This window comes from Vitis vinifera, chromosome 7 (genome assembly GCF_030704535.1).
Source record: "Vitis vinifera cultivar Pinot Noir 40024 chromosome 7, ASM3070453v1".
NCBI lineage: Eukaryota > Viridiplantae > Streptophyta > Magnoliopsida > Vitales > Vitaceae > Vitis > Vitis vinifera.
Genome location: NC_081811.1, coordinates 22,035,783 through 22,054,674, shown reverse-complemented (window position 1 = coordinate 22,054,674; position 18,892 = coordinate 22,035,783). Strand labels below are relative to the sequence as shown.

The following is an 18,892-nucleotide window of genomic DNA, read 5'->3' as shown; positions in this document are numbered from 1 at the left end:
TTGAAATTTAATCTAATTAAGCTCTTGTTTGGATACTTTTTTTTTTTTTTTTCCTATTTCTAAGAATTTACTTGAAAGGATAATGATTTTTAGAAATCATTTAAAAAATTTCAGATATTAAAAAAAATTTACTTATTCAAATTTTAAAAGTTCTAAAAATGATATTCATGTATTTTTTTTTAAAGAGATTCTATATTTTATGTGGAAATTACTACTATTTCTTGTTATTAAAAACAGCAATAATATATATATATATATATTCAAACGAAATTCAAGCCAAAATTTTAAGTCGATTTTTTAAAAAAAATCTTAAATCTCTTTTTTTCATATATTTTTTATTCCATGATGTAACATCAACGGCTGAGATGAAAGGTTGGATTCGTTGGAAACGAGTCATTGGCAGTAGAATTTTACTATTGGACATTTGGATGTGATTATAAAGAAATGTTATATTGAATATTAAAATTATAATATATTGGGCCAAACACATTTGTGGGGATAGGCCCGGCCCAGGCGAAGCGTAGACCTGAAACTGAACGATTCTGGAAAAAGGCACCAACTATTCAAAACCCTAGAGTGGGATTTCTCCAAACCCTAAGAGACACAAAGAGAAGAAGCAAAGAGATGTGGAGATCAGCAACAGTTTCTCTGTTCAAGAACGCCGCGAAGAAGTTCCGAACAATCCCAAACCCTAGTGTGGTATGTTCCTCTTCCTCTCAACTGGCCCTCATTTCAAGATTTCAGCATTTCTCAACCCCTAAACCCTCTTTCCTTGTCTCCCAAAACCCTAGATTTTTCTCGAATCTTTCCCCTGATATAGATGGCGATGATGACTCCACAATTGAATCGGCCATTTGTAGTCCATCTGAATCGGAGGACCAGCACTTTTCACCTATTTCTGATGAAAACGATGGTACCCAGATTGAGGGTTTTGAGGTTGATTTGGATAAGAGTGAGGGCTTTGAGGTCGATTTGGATAAATTGGAGAGCGTTCTGTCTCTGCTACAGAGTAGTGGAGATGCTGTTGGGTCTTTGGAATCAAGCTTTAATGCCATGGGCTTGAGTCTAAACGAAGAGTTTGTGGTGAGAGTACTGGAAACCCCTTTTGTTCCTGCCAACAATTTGATTGGGTTTTTCAAATGGTCTTGGAAGAATCCGGGGTTTTCAGTAACTACCCGAGCTGTAGATGCTCTTGTTCGGGCTGTTTGTCAGAGTGTTAGGAGGAAGGATACATATTCATTGTGGGATTTGGTTAAGGAGATTGGTGAGAAGGAGAATGGTGTGCTGAATGTGGGGATTCTGAATGAATTGATAGCCCAATTTGCGAAATTGGGTAAAGGGAAGGCTGGGCTTGAGGTGTTCAATGCGTTTGGAGAATATGGGTGTGAACCCAATGCTGATTCCTACTATTTTACGATAGAAGCACTGTGCAGGCGCTCCATCTTCGATTGGGCTTTGTCTGTTTGTGAGAAGATGCTTAATGCTAGTAGCTTGCCGGATAGTGAGAAGGTTTGGAACATCATTTCTTGGTTCTGTAAAGGGAGAAAGGTTAAAGATGCATATTTGGTTTACTTGTTGGCAAAGGAGAAGAACAAATACCCACCTAAGACGACTGTTAACTTCTTGATTGCCTCGCTATGTCGAGAGGATGGAACCATCTCAATGGCAGTGGAGATGTTGGATGATTTTTCCGGAGAAGAGTGCAAATATGCAATCAAGCCCTACACAGCTGTGATTCGAGGGTTGTGTAGGAGCAAAGATGTTGATGGGGCTAAAAGATTACTTTTGAAGATGATTGAAGCTGGCCCACCTCCTGGAAATGCAGTTTTTAATTTTGTCATCAATGGCCTGTCCAAGGCTGGAGAGATGGAAGAGGCGATGAAGATGATGAAGTTGATGGAGACTCGGGGGCTGAAACCAGATGTGTACACTTACAGTGTTATTATGAGTGGTTATGCACATGGTGGCATGATGGAGGAGGCTTGTAGAGTGTTATCAGAAGCCAAAAGGAACCATTCCAAATTGAGTCCTGTGACCTACCATACGCTTATTCGCGGGTACTGCAAACTTGAACAATTTGACAAGGCTGTGGAGTTGTTAGGTGAAATGAAGGAGCATGGTGTCCAGCCCAATACCGATGAATACAACAAGTTGATTCAATCTCTCTGTCTGAAGGCTTTAGATTGGCAAACTGCAGAGAAGTTGCTTGAAGAAATGAAACAGAATGGATTGCATCTCAATGGGATCACAAGGGGTCTAATAAGAGCAGTCAAGGAGTTGGAAGAAGAGGGACGGGCAACAGAGGAACTGAGAGTTGAGGCATAAGCTAGATTTTGTTCTTGGCGGGTGTAGTTTTGGAGATGGAATCTCATCACTGAAGGGTTTTTTTCCTCCTCTTCCCATTAGATAAGGGTAGTGTTTTCTGTAATTCTTTGAATATGTTCTTTCCCTTAACTTTCTGATTGACTGAAAGGAAAATGAAAATAAAAGGGCTCAATTTTGTTATCCGTTCCTGGCTCTTTTATCTGGATATGGTGGCCCGGGAACAGCCAGTAAATTGAATATTGATTGAGGTGGTCTCCGGGAGAGAATGCAGTTTGAGGTGGGTTACAGCCATGCTGAAACCCTAATCTGTGGGCAACAAGAGTATCTGGGCATTAGTTATGCTTGTGATTGTACAATTTTTAAGTTCATCGAATTTGATGTGCTCATATGGTTGTATTCTTTGATTTATAATGCTCTAGAATGTTCTTCTTTTGTTTTGTTTTGTTTTGTTTTCGTGTATTTCCTACTGCTTTAAACCTTGTATCTTTTCACTTTTAAAAGAACAACTCATTCTTGGGATTTTCTAGGGTGCAGAAAAGACTGGTTTTTGGTATCATATTGAAAAGTGGTAAGCGATCAAAAGTAACAGAGATATTCTAGTGTTTGCAAATACCTTGCTGTTAAAGAATATTTTTCTCACATATCTTTTATTTTTATATGTCATAGGTTATTTTGCACTTGAATATTTTCTCTGGAATTGTTGGAGCATGATCTGCATTGTAGCCTCAAAACCCAATAGCTTTGGTTACTTAACATGATATTAGAGCTTTAAGGTCCTAAATTGAATTCCTCCCCTGATCAGTTTTCCATTAATGCAGTTTGTGCCTCCTACAGTGGGTATGCAGCTGCACCAGTGGGTGTTGTCAGAGCATGATGTATATTTTCTAAAACTTTTTAGGAAAATTGGTTACTCGTCATATGTGTTAGTTAAGCTTTTGGAAGACCCATACTCTAAAATTGGAATTGGAATTGGAATGCACTACATGATGTAGGGCAACCCTAAGATGATTATCTACAATCAAATAGGTGAATTTTTATTTTTTAGGGTTTAAGGACAGGAATAAGGGATAAAGTGTATAACAGAAAAATAAAATAAAACAAAAATATAGAAGATAAGGAGAAGAGGGGATAGAACCTTAGAGTCTTACTAAAGCCTCCTAAAAATCTCATTTTGTCATCATTCTAAAGCCTCCTACTTTGGTTTACGTTAATTAATCTTATTTATAGGCTTTTCTAAGAAATTCAAAGTTTACTATGATTGTAATAACTTATTATGATTTTAATTCCAATTCTCTAATATCCTAATTAGCTACTTCTAATTTAATTCCAACAAATACTACACATTCTCTTTCTTGATGTGTATCTTGGAGATTCATCCTCATCACTGCATGCTCCCATTATGTCAAGTTAGTCTGTAATTGATACCAACTTACAAGCTCCAGTTGCATGAGACTTTTTGAGGGGTATCATGGATATTATAAATTTGGTGAAGTTAGAAATGGAATTCCCTAAAAGTTTCTTAACATAGTGCATGAAGAATAGAAACCAAAATTATTCTAAGCTCTTCGATGTATTCTTTTTTAGGAGGAAATAATGTAATGATACACTTAAGTGGTGTTTGTTTTTTCTACTTAATTCTAAATAAAACTTAAAATTAAATAGTGTTAAGTATTAGATTATTTGTTCTGTAATATTTTATTTCTATTAAATATTAAAAAGTAAAAAAAATCATGTTATCTTTTTCATTTAAGAAAAAAGAAGTATTATGATTTTTTTTTTCTGTTGAACAAAAAGTTTATAATAAATCATGAAAAAATAAACAAACAAACAACTTAAAATTTGAAAGCAAATTACTTTAAATAAAAAGTAAAAAAGGAAACACCCTCTATTCTCTCTTTACAAATGGTTTTAATAGTGACATGCAATAATTTCTGAATGACAAAATGCACAAGGAACTCCAGCCTCTTATCTTTTGCTAATCCAGCGGTTAAAGGATAAATTTGAAGAAACCATGGGACTTGTGGCCCCTTTAATAAAAAACTTATAATCTCGTTTTGTAACCCTTGATGGATGAACAGAAAAATAGCAAGTTCTGAAAATCGTTTATTCCTATTCTCAATTTATTGCGAAATATATTAATTTACCAAATTTGCACTCTTCAGTATGTCATGAAATTAACGTCAAGTGCAAATTTTGACTCACTTGAAGAATGGGTTATCCCACCTTCTGTTTTGCGTAATTGTGTTGGACAAGGTTGTGACTAATAAATAGCATCCCTGTTGACAAAACACATGCTTATTGTGCCTAGGTCCAATGCATGGTATTGAGTTCTCAGCTTGGGAACTCATGTATTCCATGTTAAGTTATCACCATACATACTAGGCTAACACCCGGATTACAGATTATATTAAATCAATCCTCCTGTACTCTGGGCATCAATAGGTGCAAGCACAGACTTAATGGTCTCCAAAACTGATTGGCTTTAGAGAACTAAAAGGAGCTACCCAATAGTGATCCTTGAAGGTAGAGGTACCCATATTCCCAGGTGGCCTCTGTGGTAAATGGATCAGATCCCCCATTTACTGATATTCTATTTCTTTTGATAGGCAAGCAAAAATACATTATAAGAGCTCAACAAAACATGCAACAAGTACACAGGTCTTATACTCCATTTATTGATGAAATTACAATTTAAATGGTAATTTTTTTTCCTGGCATTTCCACTGAGACATGCTACTTACCAAATCCAGAGAACCCAGATCATTTCCCAAACCAATTGACCTGTTTCAGGGTGGTTATTCCATCAGAATCCAAAAGTTAAATCAGATCATCATAGGACAAAATCAAATCATTGTTGGACCCAGTGGCTAAAACCAACATTAGATTCATTTGAAATCTAATGGGCAAGTAAAACAAGAAATAATAACTCGGTTTCACATATCATCAGCCTGGAGAAGTGTAAGACAGGAGACACTTCACAGATCCATGTCTTAGTGCTGCTTTCTGTCCAAACATAGGCAGCCTAAGAATCAGACAACCCATAAACAATGCTAAGATAGAAATACAACGTATTGCTGCTTTAGGTTGATGACAAACAAGTAAAAAACGATAACAATTTTTTTAAAGGATGTAATGATTACACTAAACCACTGCTGATATCCATCCTAGTCTCGGTCAGCTTCTTCTATTTCTTCATCCTCCGGTACCCCACGAAGATAGAGAACATTGTTACATCTGTAGAAGAAATACATCAAAAGAAGATTCAGTAGCTTTTTACACATTGAAATTCACATAAGAAACATAAACTCTTCTGCACATTGAGGTTTATGGATTCAAATCCTCCTGACAGTACCATTGATCATATAAACATTGATGTTTTAACACATTACAGAGTTATTAAATGTTAGATGTTAAGGTGACATTTTATAACTTCTAATCTGAGCAATCCAGCCTCAAGCTGTAATCTTTGACTGATGATAAACGAAACTAATTCTGACCCAAAAAATAAAACAGAATTTCTTAAAGCAACTACTCAAAACTATTTCATGGCCAAAAGGGTGCTCAGAACCTCCACCCAACACATTTGTGTTGGCTCTAAATTATGAGTTTCAGTTAATCTTATCAAATACATGAAATCAACTGCTTTAATCATCTGACACGTAATAGTATGATGAGTTACAGGCTTCATTTCAATTCATCACATTTCAGCACCCTTTAACGCTGCTTTTATAGTTTTCTAGAATACTGACCATTAATCCTTCAAATAGCATGCATATTTTGAACCTAACCTTCAAAAGAAGCTAAAAATTTTAAAGGTTTCATCAGTCTGTAACAGCAGATTCTGAATATGCAATGCATGCACGGAATACTGGGAAAGAAAAAAGAAAGAAAAGGATAGACACCTAGCTAGAGAAAATAATATTTATGGATTACAATTCAAATCACAATAAAGTCCTGCAATGAACCTCTCTTCCCACTCCTGAAGCCAGGGACCTACAAAAACTAGTCACTATGAAACTGAAAGTCAGAGTTTAGGAAAGGAGATATCCACTTGTTAAAAAGTCTTAAAGTTCCTTCCATTCCTTTCCTTCCAAAGTACCAACAGAAAATAGATAGGAGCAGCCATCGACATTGATTTCACTCGTAGTAATTCCTCAACAAGGGTCTTTGAATAGAATGGACACCCATTTAAGAATTTTGAAGCATTTTTTTAAAAAACAAAACCATTGATGGGCAGATTTGTTGTCATGGCATAACCAATATTAGAACATTAAACGAGCAACCTTGATTAAACCCAACTTAAAAATAGGATCATAGCTCAAGTTTGACAAAGATATATTCGGAGGCAAAGCTGAAGTTTTTTGATAAGCAAAAACTTGAACTATAAACTCAATCCAAGGGATCTAACAAATATTTATACAAAAAAATTTAGTGGTCTTCATGGTTTAAATTTAGAAATGTGAATAACAAAATAAAGTTATTTGACATATCAGGACATTTCAGTGACCTGTAATTTGCATCCATGGAATTTGTCCTCAGGACCACTGATAAACGAACAACCTTTATTAAACCCAACTTAAAAATAGGATCATAGATCAATTTTGATAAAGGTATATTTGGGGGCACGATGAAGCTGCATTCCTATGATTCAACCCTACGTGGCATAACTTCCAACTAGTTTATTTTAATTTTTAGCTGACTTCTTTCCACATGACTCTCTCTACGCTGACCCTCCCTCCTGATCATCACCACATAGCATCCCCTTATTACCTCAGTAACATCCTTTGTGGCCTTCTAGTTGAAAAGAAAACTCTAGACACAACGATATGCCAGAAGAGATGATGTCACTCAAAATCCCAAGTCCATTATTGGAAAAAAGGAAGAGGGGGAGCGGGGGGCGGGGGGTGTGGTGGGTGTGGGGCAGGCGCGGGTGGGGTGGGTGGCAGGCATCTAATTTTTTGTGTAACATAAAACTGCATACACTTTCAACAACTCACATCCTCTTGCATGGTTGTTAAGAAGATGGAGGAAACAAATGTTTCTTTTGGAATCCTATGACAGTCAAATCCCAAACCCAAGAAGCATGCAACACAAAATTTTACCCTCTTAATCTCTGTTGTCTTGGCAACAGAATGGATATAGGCTGCCATGTTCTACTGTAGTCTTTTTTTCTAATCATAATGTTTTATCGAAGTTCCTTGACACCATTTTCTACCAGAAAAGAAACAAATTCTTGAAAGTTGAAAGGCACTTTTGATCCTATTGTTTAAAACATGAACTTCAGCATGTGATGAAAGCTACCTGATCAAAATCTCTCCAAGGTTTCCAGTGAACTGTCCATCAATGTATTCTTCACTGTTGGCCAGCTGCAGAAAAAGATTCCCATGAATTATGAAACATCACCAACCATCAGTATATACACAAACACTGACAAAGCTTAGCAGCCAGTTTGGTAGCAGAAACAAAACATGCTTTCAGTTTTTGAAAACTGAAAAAAGAAGAAGTGAAAATGGCATTGGAGACATGGCCATGGACATGTTTTCAAAAACTTATTTTACATTCAAATTGGATCGATTTTACGAACTCATGTTTCAAAGGAAACAATGCAAGCCCTTTTTAAATTGAAAATGATCCAACAAACAAACATGTTCTGGCTTTAAGACATTTTCATTTTCCCCACCAATCAGGCACTGAAATATCTCATTGTAAGATAATCCCCAAATCAAAATTAAATTTTGACAACTACCACTACATTGGGAGCTTGGGAAACTCAAGATAAAAATAGCCTAAACAAAATTAGAAAAAAATGAAGTGGTTTTTGAGGAAGCACCTGCAAGTTCATGTATGAATCCACTGATACGAGATAACCTAAAAAAACCCAAGAAAATGTTAAGAAAAAAAAAATCATAGATTTCAATTGAACCACAGACGAAAGCGGGAGAATTTACCTTTGTACTCCATTCCCCACTTGAGTTTGACAATGACAGGCTTCCCAGTCAAGTTATTCAAGAAGGGCTTAGGGTTCAGTGGTACGGTCTGCAAACATAACAACATTCATATAAGAACATTTCCAGATTTCTATTTTTTTTTTTTTTTTCTCGGGAAAAATTTTCTCTTTCCTGCAGACGAACATAACCTTATGAAATAATTCTCCACGAAAATTAATAATAATAACTTAAAAATAAATAAATAAAATCAACTACTTACAGCCATGGAAGACGAGAGAGACAAGTAGTGAGTCGAGTTGAATGGAGGCAAAACCCTAATTCCAAATGCCTTTCATGAGCTTTACCATTCACGGGCTCCGAGGCTTCGGCTCTTCTGGACCTCTTCAAGACCGGCCCATTTTCGGTCTTTCCCCTCAGGCCAAAGCCCAAAGATTAATGATATGTTTGGCTGTTGGAAAATTTTGGGGAAAATTAGAGGAAGAAAATAAGGAGAAAAAAAATTAAATAAATAAATATTTATATATTTAAAATTAATAAATTATTTCTTATATATTATTTTAAAATTTTAATATAAAAATAAATAATTTAAAAATATATAAATTTTTAATATATATATATATATAATTTTCTTTAACATTTTTTATCATATAAATAAAAATGAGAAAATCGGATCAACTCGTTGAATTGTACCCTTACAAATAACGGATTTACTTTTAAAAATATTATTAAAATACAATTATTTAAAAAAAATCTAAAAAAAAAAGTTCCATGCTTTTATTTTTGTACTAAACTCTTTTTTTAAAAAGGTGAATTGGCTTTTTATATCGGAAGAATTCTACTCGATATCGAAAAGTATCCTAATTTTAAAATTATATTTTATGTCACGGTTTTTAATTTTTTTTATTTTCTTTTTTTAAAATACACTACTATGATATAAAACCCCAAATATAACATGGCAAATCCAAATTTATTATACCATGTCGTATCCAAATTTACACGAATAAGACAGCTAGTAGGTTCAAATTAGTTTACCCGTTTATTTCACAACACCCTATTCTTTACCTTTTGGACATAATTGTCCCCTCTGTTTTCCTGAAAATATAAAACTACCCCTCTCTGATCGCCACCCTCAAATGCCCTAGCAACAGTGTCGAGCAAGAAAATGCCAGTGACTGATTCGAATCCGGATTCGAATACAATCTTGTACAAAAATGCAGTATGAGCATTTGTATTTTTACCATTCATGAGCTTTGAATCGTTTACATATATTTAATTTCTGTGAGCAGATCTTACTAGCTCACACGCTCTGGCCGCTGAGGGCTCGGACACCGTTGAATCGACAATGGCTGTGAGTTAACGTTTCCTGAATCCGATTTCCTTTCATTTATTTCTATTTTATTTATTTATTTTACTGATTACTGATTGTTGATTGTTGATTGCAATGGTTTGAGGTTTCAGTTGTCGATTGTGTTTCAAGAATCTCATGTTTTTTTTCGATTATTCAATGCTTGTATTGAATCCATCAAGCATGATGTGGCTCAGATTTTTGCCAACGTTTTCTCCTTCAAACCCTACAGTCCTGCAAACAACAGGTAAATTTGATGATTCTTTTTCACCATGAGCTTCTGATCTAGGGTTTCTCTTTTCGCATTTTTTGTTTTGTTCTTCAGAAACGAGCCTATTTCGTAGCGGAAATGAAATCAGCCGATATGTGTTTTTGATTGGTTTTTAATTATGTGAAAAACACGGTTTATTTAATTTAATTTATCTTTTTAATCAACACTTTTTCACGAAATGTTTCTCAAAACGATTCTTGAAAGTGGTTACCAAACATGTTTTCTGTGTCATTTTCTTTCTTGTTTCTTTTCTCCCCCAAGGAGTTGATTGTTTTCATTTTTTGCTTCTAAACAGACCCTTAGATTCTTATAGGTTGGTATTTTCCTTCTTGTTCCTCTCTTTGGGCGCTGAGAAAACTGGGAAAAGAAAATACAATGATGGATATTGTTCTGTATGTCGTACTGATTTCTGGATTGTTTGAATGCATAGGCCTTCTGGGCATGGTAATCTATTGCCTTTTGCACTTGAAGATCTTATAATAAGTGTTGGTAATCAATACCAAGTGACAACACAAGATTGGTTTTCACAAAATAAGGGTCATGATGAGGAAAGAGATCCACGGGTGGTTTTCAATGTTCTGGATGCAATATTGAAGGACAGTTTGGAGCGGTTGAAAATGATGAGGTCTGCTTTTGATTTTTGTTAACTTTTAAATTTTATATTTGAATCCTTTTTTATATTAGTTTCTGTCAGCTTTAGATAGTTTTGGAAGGGAAAGACTATTGTTAGTGCTGTTTAGTTGCTTCCACATTCCTTAATGCCGCTCATTGGAAAGTTCACTTGAAATACCATGGAAGTTACTGAACAATTCCCTCAATAGTTCTTTGTATTTTGAAATTGAGATTAAATGATTATAATATATTTCTGCTTGGAGTGCACTTTCATAATTGGATTTTGTACTTAAATTTTATTTTATTTTGATAGGTTGGTTGTACTTAAAATTATTCTTGAGCCAACCACTAATTATCCAGATTTTCTCTAGGAGTTGAAAATGTTACTTAGTTAATAACAAAAGATGTTAGCTAATCAGCATAGCTATAAACTGCAATGAATTAGGATAAAACATTTGTGCTTCCAAATTACCAAAAGTTGATTTGTAAGTTATTTTTATTTTATAACTATATTTAAGTATTATTAACTGAAAGGGAGGTGAAAGGGATACACTGATTACGTACAAGGGTGCATGATAAAAAAGGAAGCAGAAGTTTTAACAAATGCAAATCAGAACCTACTACAATTTGGAAAACAAAGAAATAAGAGCTGAAACAAAGGCCAGTTGATGATCTCCAAATCATAATATTCATCGTCATCATGTTCCTTAAGCTCACAACTGTAATTTCAAAACTTAAAATAAATTATCCTGTTCCTCACCTTCTAAATTCACCACTAAAGGACATGAATACTTGGACCCCTTGTTTTTGTTCTTATAACTGGCTCTAAATCACCAGCTTGAATCTGACATGAATGGAACAGTGAAGAACCCCATGCACTCTGAACATTGAAAAGATATAAAGGCCACAATACCAAAGCCACAGTCGAATGAATAAAAAATATGATCCCTTGACACCATCACTTATTTTCTTATGATATGCTGCTATGGAGCCACCCAACTTCTATTAGTTAAGTCATTTGGTCTCAACCATTTGTCAAAAGTTCCTGTCCAAATAATAACTTCCATTTTTAGAAAGTCCCTGTTGGACAACCAATGTTGCTAAAAGCTCAAGTTGTTAGGATTTGAGCCTATAATATATATCATGCTTTCTAACACTCTCCCTCATGTGCTCATGTGCTCCCTCATATCCACATATGGAGAGACCAATAGACCTAAAGGCAAACCAATCATGAACAAACCCTTTTGGACTTGCAGGTGGGTTCAATTAATAGGGGACATAAACATTTAGTGAGGTTCAAATGCATGACCTCCCTTTAAATGAGGTTTGGATACCATGTTGGATGACTAATTTCCCTAAAAGTTTAAGCTGTTAGGATGTGAGCCTATAATGTATATCATGTTCTCTAACAGAACCCATGTAAACCACACCCTCTGTTCCAGGAATTTTTCTCTCATCTGTCATGGTTTGACCCCAACAGTCCTTTGGACTAAGACATCATCTGAGTTTCTAACGGTCTTAATTGAAAAAATGCCAAAACTTTTCACCTTTCAATCATAAAGGCCTTTAAGGGAAAACACAACCTAATATGTCTCCCTCCCCCTTTATATCATAGTATCATCAACAGTCAGTCATTTTCTGAGCAATCTCAATAAGATGAGGGAATTTAAATTGCCTTCTGAGCTTTCATGGACCACTTCATTTTTGAATTAGCAAATCGTCAAAGCAATGAAGTTTATTGCCTTTGCTTACTAGATAAGAAGACAACCTTGGGGGCTTAGCTTATTGGTTGATATTATATGCAATTTAATCAGAAGATGATACTTGATTTTTCTGCCAATATCACATTGGATACTGAAATACTGAATATGTACTTCCTGTCTTGTTGCCCAAGTGTCATAATGATGAAAACTGCAAAGCTACTCCCATGGCTCACCCAGTCAGTTCTGAACCCAGACGAATCCAAGCTGACATTGAACAAGCACAGGCCCTTGTATGTAAACTTGATTCTGAGAAAGGAATTGAGGAGAATATATTATGTAGAGCAGATAATAAAAAATTGAACTGGGAGAAATCTCATGGTGGTTCCACTGGCCCTGTTATAATTACATGAGTTTTAACCTCTGTCAAGGGCCTTGAGGGCATTGAGTTGCTGGACACACTGACTACATATCTTTGGCGAATCCATTGCTTGGATTATTATGGAATGCTTGAAACAACTGAAGCCAAGGGTTTCTGGCATGTTAGAGCAGAGGGCAAGAGTTCTAATATAACAAGTAATGGGGTCGAGTGGAAAAAGAAGTTTGACTCACATTGGCAAGAGAGGTTGAGGAGTTAGGATCCATTGGAAATAACTACTGCTAAGGAAAACATAGATGCTGCTGCCATTGAAGCTTTGGATCCCTATGTCCAAAAAATTAGGGATGAGAAGTATGGTTGCGGGGCCAAAGGTTATAGAAAGCTCTTCCATGCTGCTGAATTTCTACACAAGCATCTAAAATTGAAGCATCCAGAACTTGTGATGGAGCTGACTTCTAAAGTGCATGAAGATCTGTATTTCCAGTACTATATGAGTGATGCAGATGCAGCTGGTGGGTCACCTGTTATGCAGCAATCTCTACTGAAGGACAAGACACAGAAACACAGGCTAGGTCCAGATAATCAATTGAAAGACAATTGTAGATAATGTGAAAATCGACCTAATGGTAGTGAAAGATATGATAGGTCTGATAACCATTAGTCGAATGATTTCCAGCCCAATGACAGTCCAGATGGGGGGAATCCTGGTGAAGCAATGTTTGACACTTTTGGTGGTCAAGGCATGGATGTTGCTCCTTTTCCCTCAGATATGCCCCCTCCACCAGTATTGATCCCTGTTCCTGGTGCTGGTCCTTTGGGACCTTTTGTTCCTGCTCCACCTGAAGTTGCAATGTGGATTCTGTGAGTGCAGGGTGGGTTGTCCCCTTTTGAAGGTGGTGGAAGGAATGGGAGGTCTGGGCCACAGTTAAGCAGGCCAGCCTCAGTTCTTGCTCTATCTCCAGGTTAAAGACAAGATCCTTGGCGTATAACATTATACGAAGTTATTAAGACCTTGATGCTCCAGAGGATGAAGTCACTGTGATAGATTACAGGAGTTTGTTGGTACCGAGATTCACAATCATGACAAAGTTATGCAAGGGGTTTTTCCTAGATGTTTTCATAAGAAATCTTGGCTCTGACAGTGTTTGGAGTAACTTGGTTGTAGTCTACTTGGATAATAGCTATAATAGCTTGTCAGTTTTCATCACATAATGACTCATTTCTCAGATGCATAAAATTAGTTGTTGGTATCATATATTAATGTTGGGGATGCTTAATTTTAATTTTTTTTTTGTTTTGTTTTTTTGTTTTTTTGTTTTTTGTTTTCTTATCTTGTGCATCCAATCTCCTAAATTTGCATAAGATGCTACTAATATTGAAGTTCTATGGTTTCTAGCATCATCAGATTTGTAGGCAATCTGATCCCTAATATTTCTACTCCCTTTTGTAACATTTCTTGATTTCCTGGTCACTATTAGCTTTCAGGTAAGCTCATGACCTAATGTTTTATCTATTTGCTTCATGAAATTTTGCAGGGAAAGCGTATCATTGACAAAGATAGGCCTCAATGGCTGCACCTTGGAAATGGATTACACTGGATGTGTAGCCATGATTAGGAATTTATGTTTGGAAGGTAAGTTACGTGCAGCTCTATGGCTTCGAAACAAAATGATACAGAAAGGTGTTATCCCTGATGTGCTGACACACAATTATCTTGTAAATGGACTTTGCAAAGCTGGTGACTTGGAGAAAGCAGACAATCTTGTCAGAGAAATGTTAGAAATAGGTCCCTCTCCAAACTGTGCTACATTCAACACTTTTATCAAGGGTTATTGCCTTAATAATAATGTAGACAAAGCTCTGTATCTTTTCTCCACAATGGCCAATAGTGGTATTGGGCCAAATAAAGTTACTTATAATATACTTATACATGCACTGTGCAAGAAAGGCCTTTTGAAAGATGCTAGAAAGCTTCTTGAAAAGATATTAGATGATGATTGTGGTAAGGAAACATCCGATATAATCACCTCAACTATATTTATGGATGGTTGTTTGAAGAAGGGTGATATGGTCCAGGCTCTTGTTCATTGGGATGAAATGTTGCAAAGGGGTACCCAAATAGATGTTGTTGCATACAATGTCCTTATCCATGGATTTTGTTTGATTCAAGATATGAACTCTGCATATAGATATTTCTGTGAAATGTTTAAAAGAGGTTTGCTTCCTGATATTTTTACTTATAATACCCTTATAAGTGGTTTTTGCAAAATAGGAAATTTGGATGAAGCTTGTTATATCCATGGTGTTATGTCAAAAATGGGTGCTGCTCCTGATCTGATCTCATACAAAATGATTATTCAAGGCTTATGCATTCATGGAGATGTTATCAGAGCTAATCAGTTTCTTGTTTGTATGCTGGAGAATTTAATGGTGCCTGAGCCTCTTATATGGAATGTCGTAATTGATGGTCATGGGAGACATGGAGATCTTAGCAACGCTTTGTCCATTAGAGATCAGATGGTGTCTTTTGGTATTCCGCCAAATGTATTTACTTATAATGCATTGATTCATGCACAAATAAAAGGAGGAAACATTGTTGATGCTCATTCTATAAAGAAGGAGATGCTTTTAAATGGTATTTACCCTGATGTGGTCACCTATAATTTGTTGATAGGTGCTGCTTGTAATTTTGGGCGCATTCATTTCGCACTTCGGTTATATGATGAAATGCTGAGAAGAGGGTATGAACCCGATATAATAACTTACACTGAGCTAATCAGAGGTTTTTGTATTAGAGGTCATGTGATGGAGGCAGAAGAACTTTTGGCTAAGTTACAAAGATCTGGTTTATCCATTGATCATGCTCCATTTCAAATACTCATTCAGAAGTACTGCAGAACAAGAGTGCCTGGACGGGCATATGACCTTACCAAACTTGGTTAATGAGGGAGAAATGAGTCTTCTCTCCTTACCAAACTTTCATTATACACAGGCACAGCACAATAACTGCTTCTGAAAAACATTTCATTGTGATGGTGGCCATGTACTATTTGTTTCAGCTGTGAAAGTTGAATTTCTCTTGCAGGAGGTATGTATCTTAACTGATTTTTTATTTATTTTTCTAAGCCTTCTCCCAGTTCTGAAAATTTTGATTTGTTATATAACATTTTAAATTACTTTGTGTTGAACAACAAGTTTTGGATTGAAAACATTTGATGAGGAGTTGTTCATTTTAAAGTACTCTATTCTTCAGTTCCTAGTGCTAATTGGATGGTCATGTAACCAAGATACAAGAACATAGGTTTTGTTTGCTGTTGTATTGAAATTGCTGGTCTATTTTTCCTAGTTGGCTTGAAATAATTTGTCCTAGATCATAAATGAAAGCTCTGTTAGATCATTGAGTTTAAAAAAGTTATTAGCTCAGACAATATCTTGGGATGTCTAAGATATGTCACAAGATCTTGCAATACAATGCCAATACTGTATTAAGTGATCTCATGCTTATCCCATATGGCTTTATTTGTTTTTTTCTGTTTTTTTTTTTTTTACTCTTTTTCTTTTGTTGCCCAATAGTGATTGTCTATGTCGTTTACCCCTGGACAATACATCCTGTTATTGCCTGATACTTGGAACTATGATCAAAGTTGAATTCTCCAGTCTTCAATATACGATCCAAAAAATTGTGCAAAACTGTGAAAACATTAAATTTAAAAAACAATTGGGGATTTCGGAAAATGAAGTTGATGATTACCTCAAATGGATGACTGGATGAGTATTCATGGTTTCAAAGTTATTGTGTATGTCTATGGAAACATTATTCTCCCTGCCAGAAGGATATATTACTTGTTTACCACCACAACAATCCCCCTCACACATCCCTAAATCATGTAGGACAAGTTGTTAATTTGAAATTGCATTGGTGCTGAGAATCTGTTGAAATATTACTTTGGTGAAACCAAAAATTTAGACTTTTTACAACTTAGATTGCTTGGAATATGCACATCTCCAAATGATTTTTGGAATAGAGCATGGAAATGTCTCAGAGTTGCTTTAAATCAGAGAACTGAATCCCTTGAAGTATAGTGATAATTGGGGGGCAGTTCTGGAGGTAAAGATTGGACTTGAGCTAAATTTCATGGCTCAATCTCAATTTTGCCACGCCTAGGATTTTACAGACAGGTGTGGAATTTACCAATACCTTACAAAATGCTTTGGAATTTTCCACTCTTCTACAGTGTCTGAGGCTGCTTGAGTAAGGCTGACATGGCCAATAGTAGTGGGTGCCACAGAGACTTTTTGGGGAATTCCTGGTCCAAGATATAAAGCTCAAGTTTATCACAGTTTCAGAGTTTCACCTAGGAAAGCATCTTTATTTGATGACATTACTTTTGGTTCTATTTGGAATTTGTGAAATTGACTTGTCATGTAATGTTGGGAATAAAATCTTTGAAGCGATTGGGGCTACGTGTGCATACTAATATGTATGCGTTTTAAGATTATGTACTTTGCAGTGACTTACTTATCTCTCTAATGCTAGTAACTAATGGTTCTGATCATTTGTGGTCCTACAGATTGATGTTGAATCTCAGAATGGCAAAGGTTGAACCGTGTGAACATATGCCATGTGCTGCGATAAGAATGCTCATGCAGAAAGTAGGCTAACCTTTGCTTAGGAAGAAATTAGAGGGGCACAGTAGAAAAAGATGTATGGAGCATTTGTATTTCCTTCCTTTGTTATGCTTTCTGTTAAATTGCCATCATCTACATGACCTGTGGCCTGACCACTTTTGCAACTCTTTTTGTGGACCTAGCCCAATATCACAGTGCATGGAGCATCAGGCTTCTGTATTGATTTTCAACATGGGAATGAAATGTATCTGAGATACCTCGAAAGATACTAGGAAGATGAACACGGGCACATCAATGAGAAGTAAGCTAGCTGGGTTCTATTGTAGAAGTGTTGCATTTAGATTGTTGTTTGAACTTTGATACCGATCTTCATTGTCCTGTTTCACAGGTATTAACAGCATATTTACTCTTAAAGCGGTTTATGACACCTTCTGGTGATTGCTGAACTTTGATGCCTTTTGGAAGTTTGTCATCAACCTTGAATGGGCTGGGATCCACAAGTACACCTTCAGATGCTTTTCTTCTTTCCATTATCTTTAGTTTTGTATGCTCCTCCCATTCACAATATTGAATTCCATGATTAGAAATAAAGTGCTCAACAGCATAATCCTTAATATGGCATTTGCCTCAGGACGGGGGAGGAATATAAAGACACCGGGCCACATCCCCATTTGAGCATGAGGAATCTGCGGCGATTGCAACACTTGACTAGTTGTTAATGGAAGATCTGAGCGTGAGAATCGTCTTCCAATCTCTGCTAGTGGAACAATAATTAGATTGGAGTTGATGCCAACTTGGGGCATAAGAGAGCTTGGTCCTTCTGCATTTTATGTGCCTCTTGGCTTTCTTTGTCTATTATATTGCCAAATGGATTCTCTTCTGTCTCCGTACCCTAGTAATATGTCTCCTGCCTTTCATTTGGTTCTCTTGTTTAAAAAATATTATACTCATACAGTGAAAATATGTAATTACTTCGCTCGTGATATTCTAGAGATGTTGGAAGCCTTTGAACTCCAAGATGCTCCATGAAAACTCGCTTCCTCCATTTTTTTTTCCTCTACTTTTGTCGTGTTTAACGCCTGTTCTCGTCTGTGTGCTTTATAGGCCCAGTGACTCCCTTATGCGTTTACATGTTTAGTTTCAGAAATTTTTTCTTGTAGGAGATTTCATGCAAACACGGACGGCATCCTTGTTCCTCAGGCATTGGGTTAGGGATTGGTTTCGTATCATTTGTAATGACTTGTTCTCACCTTTTTCAAATATATGTCTTTCTTGTTTATAATTAAATTTAAGTTTATAAATAAAGGTATTAAGAAATGAGAAAGAGGTGTCAATAAATAAGGTTTAAATAAAAATTGGTATTTAAAAATATGTATTTATATATGTATATACATATATATTGCACGACGATCCATAATAAAATTTTAGCATGGAAATTCATTGAGTGGTTGTCATTATTAAATCTTTTCCAAAAAAATTGTCCATATTTAATTGTAGAACATGGCATGGAAATGGAGGAAAAGATTGCACGAGGTGGACCGACATTATTGGCTGTAGGTGACTTCAGAAATTTAATACCATGTACACGTGTCAATTTCGTGAATACTCTCAACTACCGATTAAGATCACCATATCAAGTTGTTCGTACTATCACGTGATGGTGAACTGGTCAAGGAAAAGAAA

General features: G+C 35.9%; 3 protein-coding genes and 1 pseudogene across 5 annotated transcripts; 3 read left to right on the top strand and 1 right to left on the bottom strand.

The window, feature by feature from the left end:
* Positions 1-491: 491 nt before the first annotated feature.
* On the top strand, positions 492-2,767 carry LOC100265536 (small ribosomal subunit protein mS80 (rPPR6)). The gene has a single exon (XM_059738400.1). It carries the CDS (start codon positions 625-627, stop codon positions 2,323-2,325), a length of 1,701 nt encoding a protein of 566 aa, XP_059594383.1. The 5' UTR covers positions 492-624; the 3' UTR covers positions 2,326-2,767.
* Positions 2,768-5,189: 2,422 nt separating this feature from the next.
* LOC100263985 (small nuclear ribonucleoprotein F-like) lies at positions 5,190-8,762 on the bottom strand. The gene is made up of 5 exons (XM_002272210.5): positions 8,533-8,762; positions 8,274-8,361; positions 8,156-8,193; positions 7,627-7,691; positions 5,190-5,559 (listed from the first exon to the last, which is right to left on the bottom strand). Exons 1-5 carry the CDS (start codon positions 8,536-8,538, stop codon positions 5,490-5,492), a joined length of 267 nt encoding a protein of 88 aa, XP_002272246.1. The 5' UTR covers positions 8,539-8,762; the 3' UTR covers positions 5,190-5,489.
* A 567-nt stretch (positions 8,763-9,329) lies between these two features.
* Positions 9,330-18,269, top strand: LOC100853091 (pentatricopeptide repeat-containing protein At5g24830). Of its 3 annotated transcripts, XM_019218161.2 has the most exons (9): positions 9,330-9,621; positions 9,732-9,865; positions 10,320-10,514; positions 14,116-14,213; positions 14,316-15,668; positions 17,152-17,285; positions 17,392-17,510; positions 17,598-17,709; positions 17,841-18,269. In XM_019218161.2, the coding sequence occupies exons 1-5, from the start codon at positions 9,616-9,618 to the stop codon at positions 15,521-15,523; spliced, it is 1,641 nt and encodes a 546-aa protein (XP_019073706.1). In that variant the 5' UTR covers positions 9,330-9,615; the 3' UTR covers positions 15,524-15,668; positions 17,152-17,285; positions 17,392-17,510; positions 17,598-17,709; positions 17,841-18,269. The 3 variants fall into 3 exon arrangements, with proteins under 3 accessions (XP_019073706.1, XP_010646448.1, XP_010646449.1); XM_010648146.3 differs by having other exon boundaries at positions 9,331-9,621; positions 14,116-15,668; XM_010648147.3 differs by having other exon boundaries at positions 9,331-9,621; positions 14,116-15,668; positions 17,598-17,753.
* On the top strand, positions 10,514-14,091 carry LOC104878205 (serrate RNA effector molecule-like; annotated as a pseudogene).
* Positions 18,270-18,892: the final 623 nt, after the last annotated feature.

Bases quoted from the DNA above. Each gene is read 5' to 3' on its own strand.
- LOC100265536 (XM_059738400.1), top strand. From the start codon at position 625: ATGTGGAGATCAGCAACAGTTTCTCTGTTCAAGAACGCCGCGAAGAAG.
- LOC100853091 (XM_010648146.3), top strand. The intron at 9,866-10,319 runs GTAAATTTGATG...TTGAATGCATAG, and splicing joins TACAGTCCTGCAAACAACAG to GCCTTCTGGGCATGGTAATC. The intron at 10,515-14,115 runs GTCTGCTTTTGA...GAAATTTTGCAG, and splicing joins GAGCGGTTGAAAATGATGAG to GGAAAGCGTATCATTGACAA.
- LOC100263985 (XM_002272210.5), bottom strand. The intron at 8,194-8,273 runs GTAAATTCTCCC...GGGTTTTTTTAG, and splicing joins GTGGGGAATGGAGTACAAAG to GTTATCTCGTATCAGTGGAT. The intron at 7,692-8,155 runs GTGCTTCCTCAA...CTTTTTCTGCAG, and splicing joins ATTCATACATGAACTTGCAG to CTGGCCAACAGTGAAGAATA.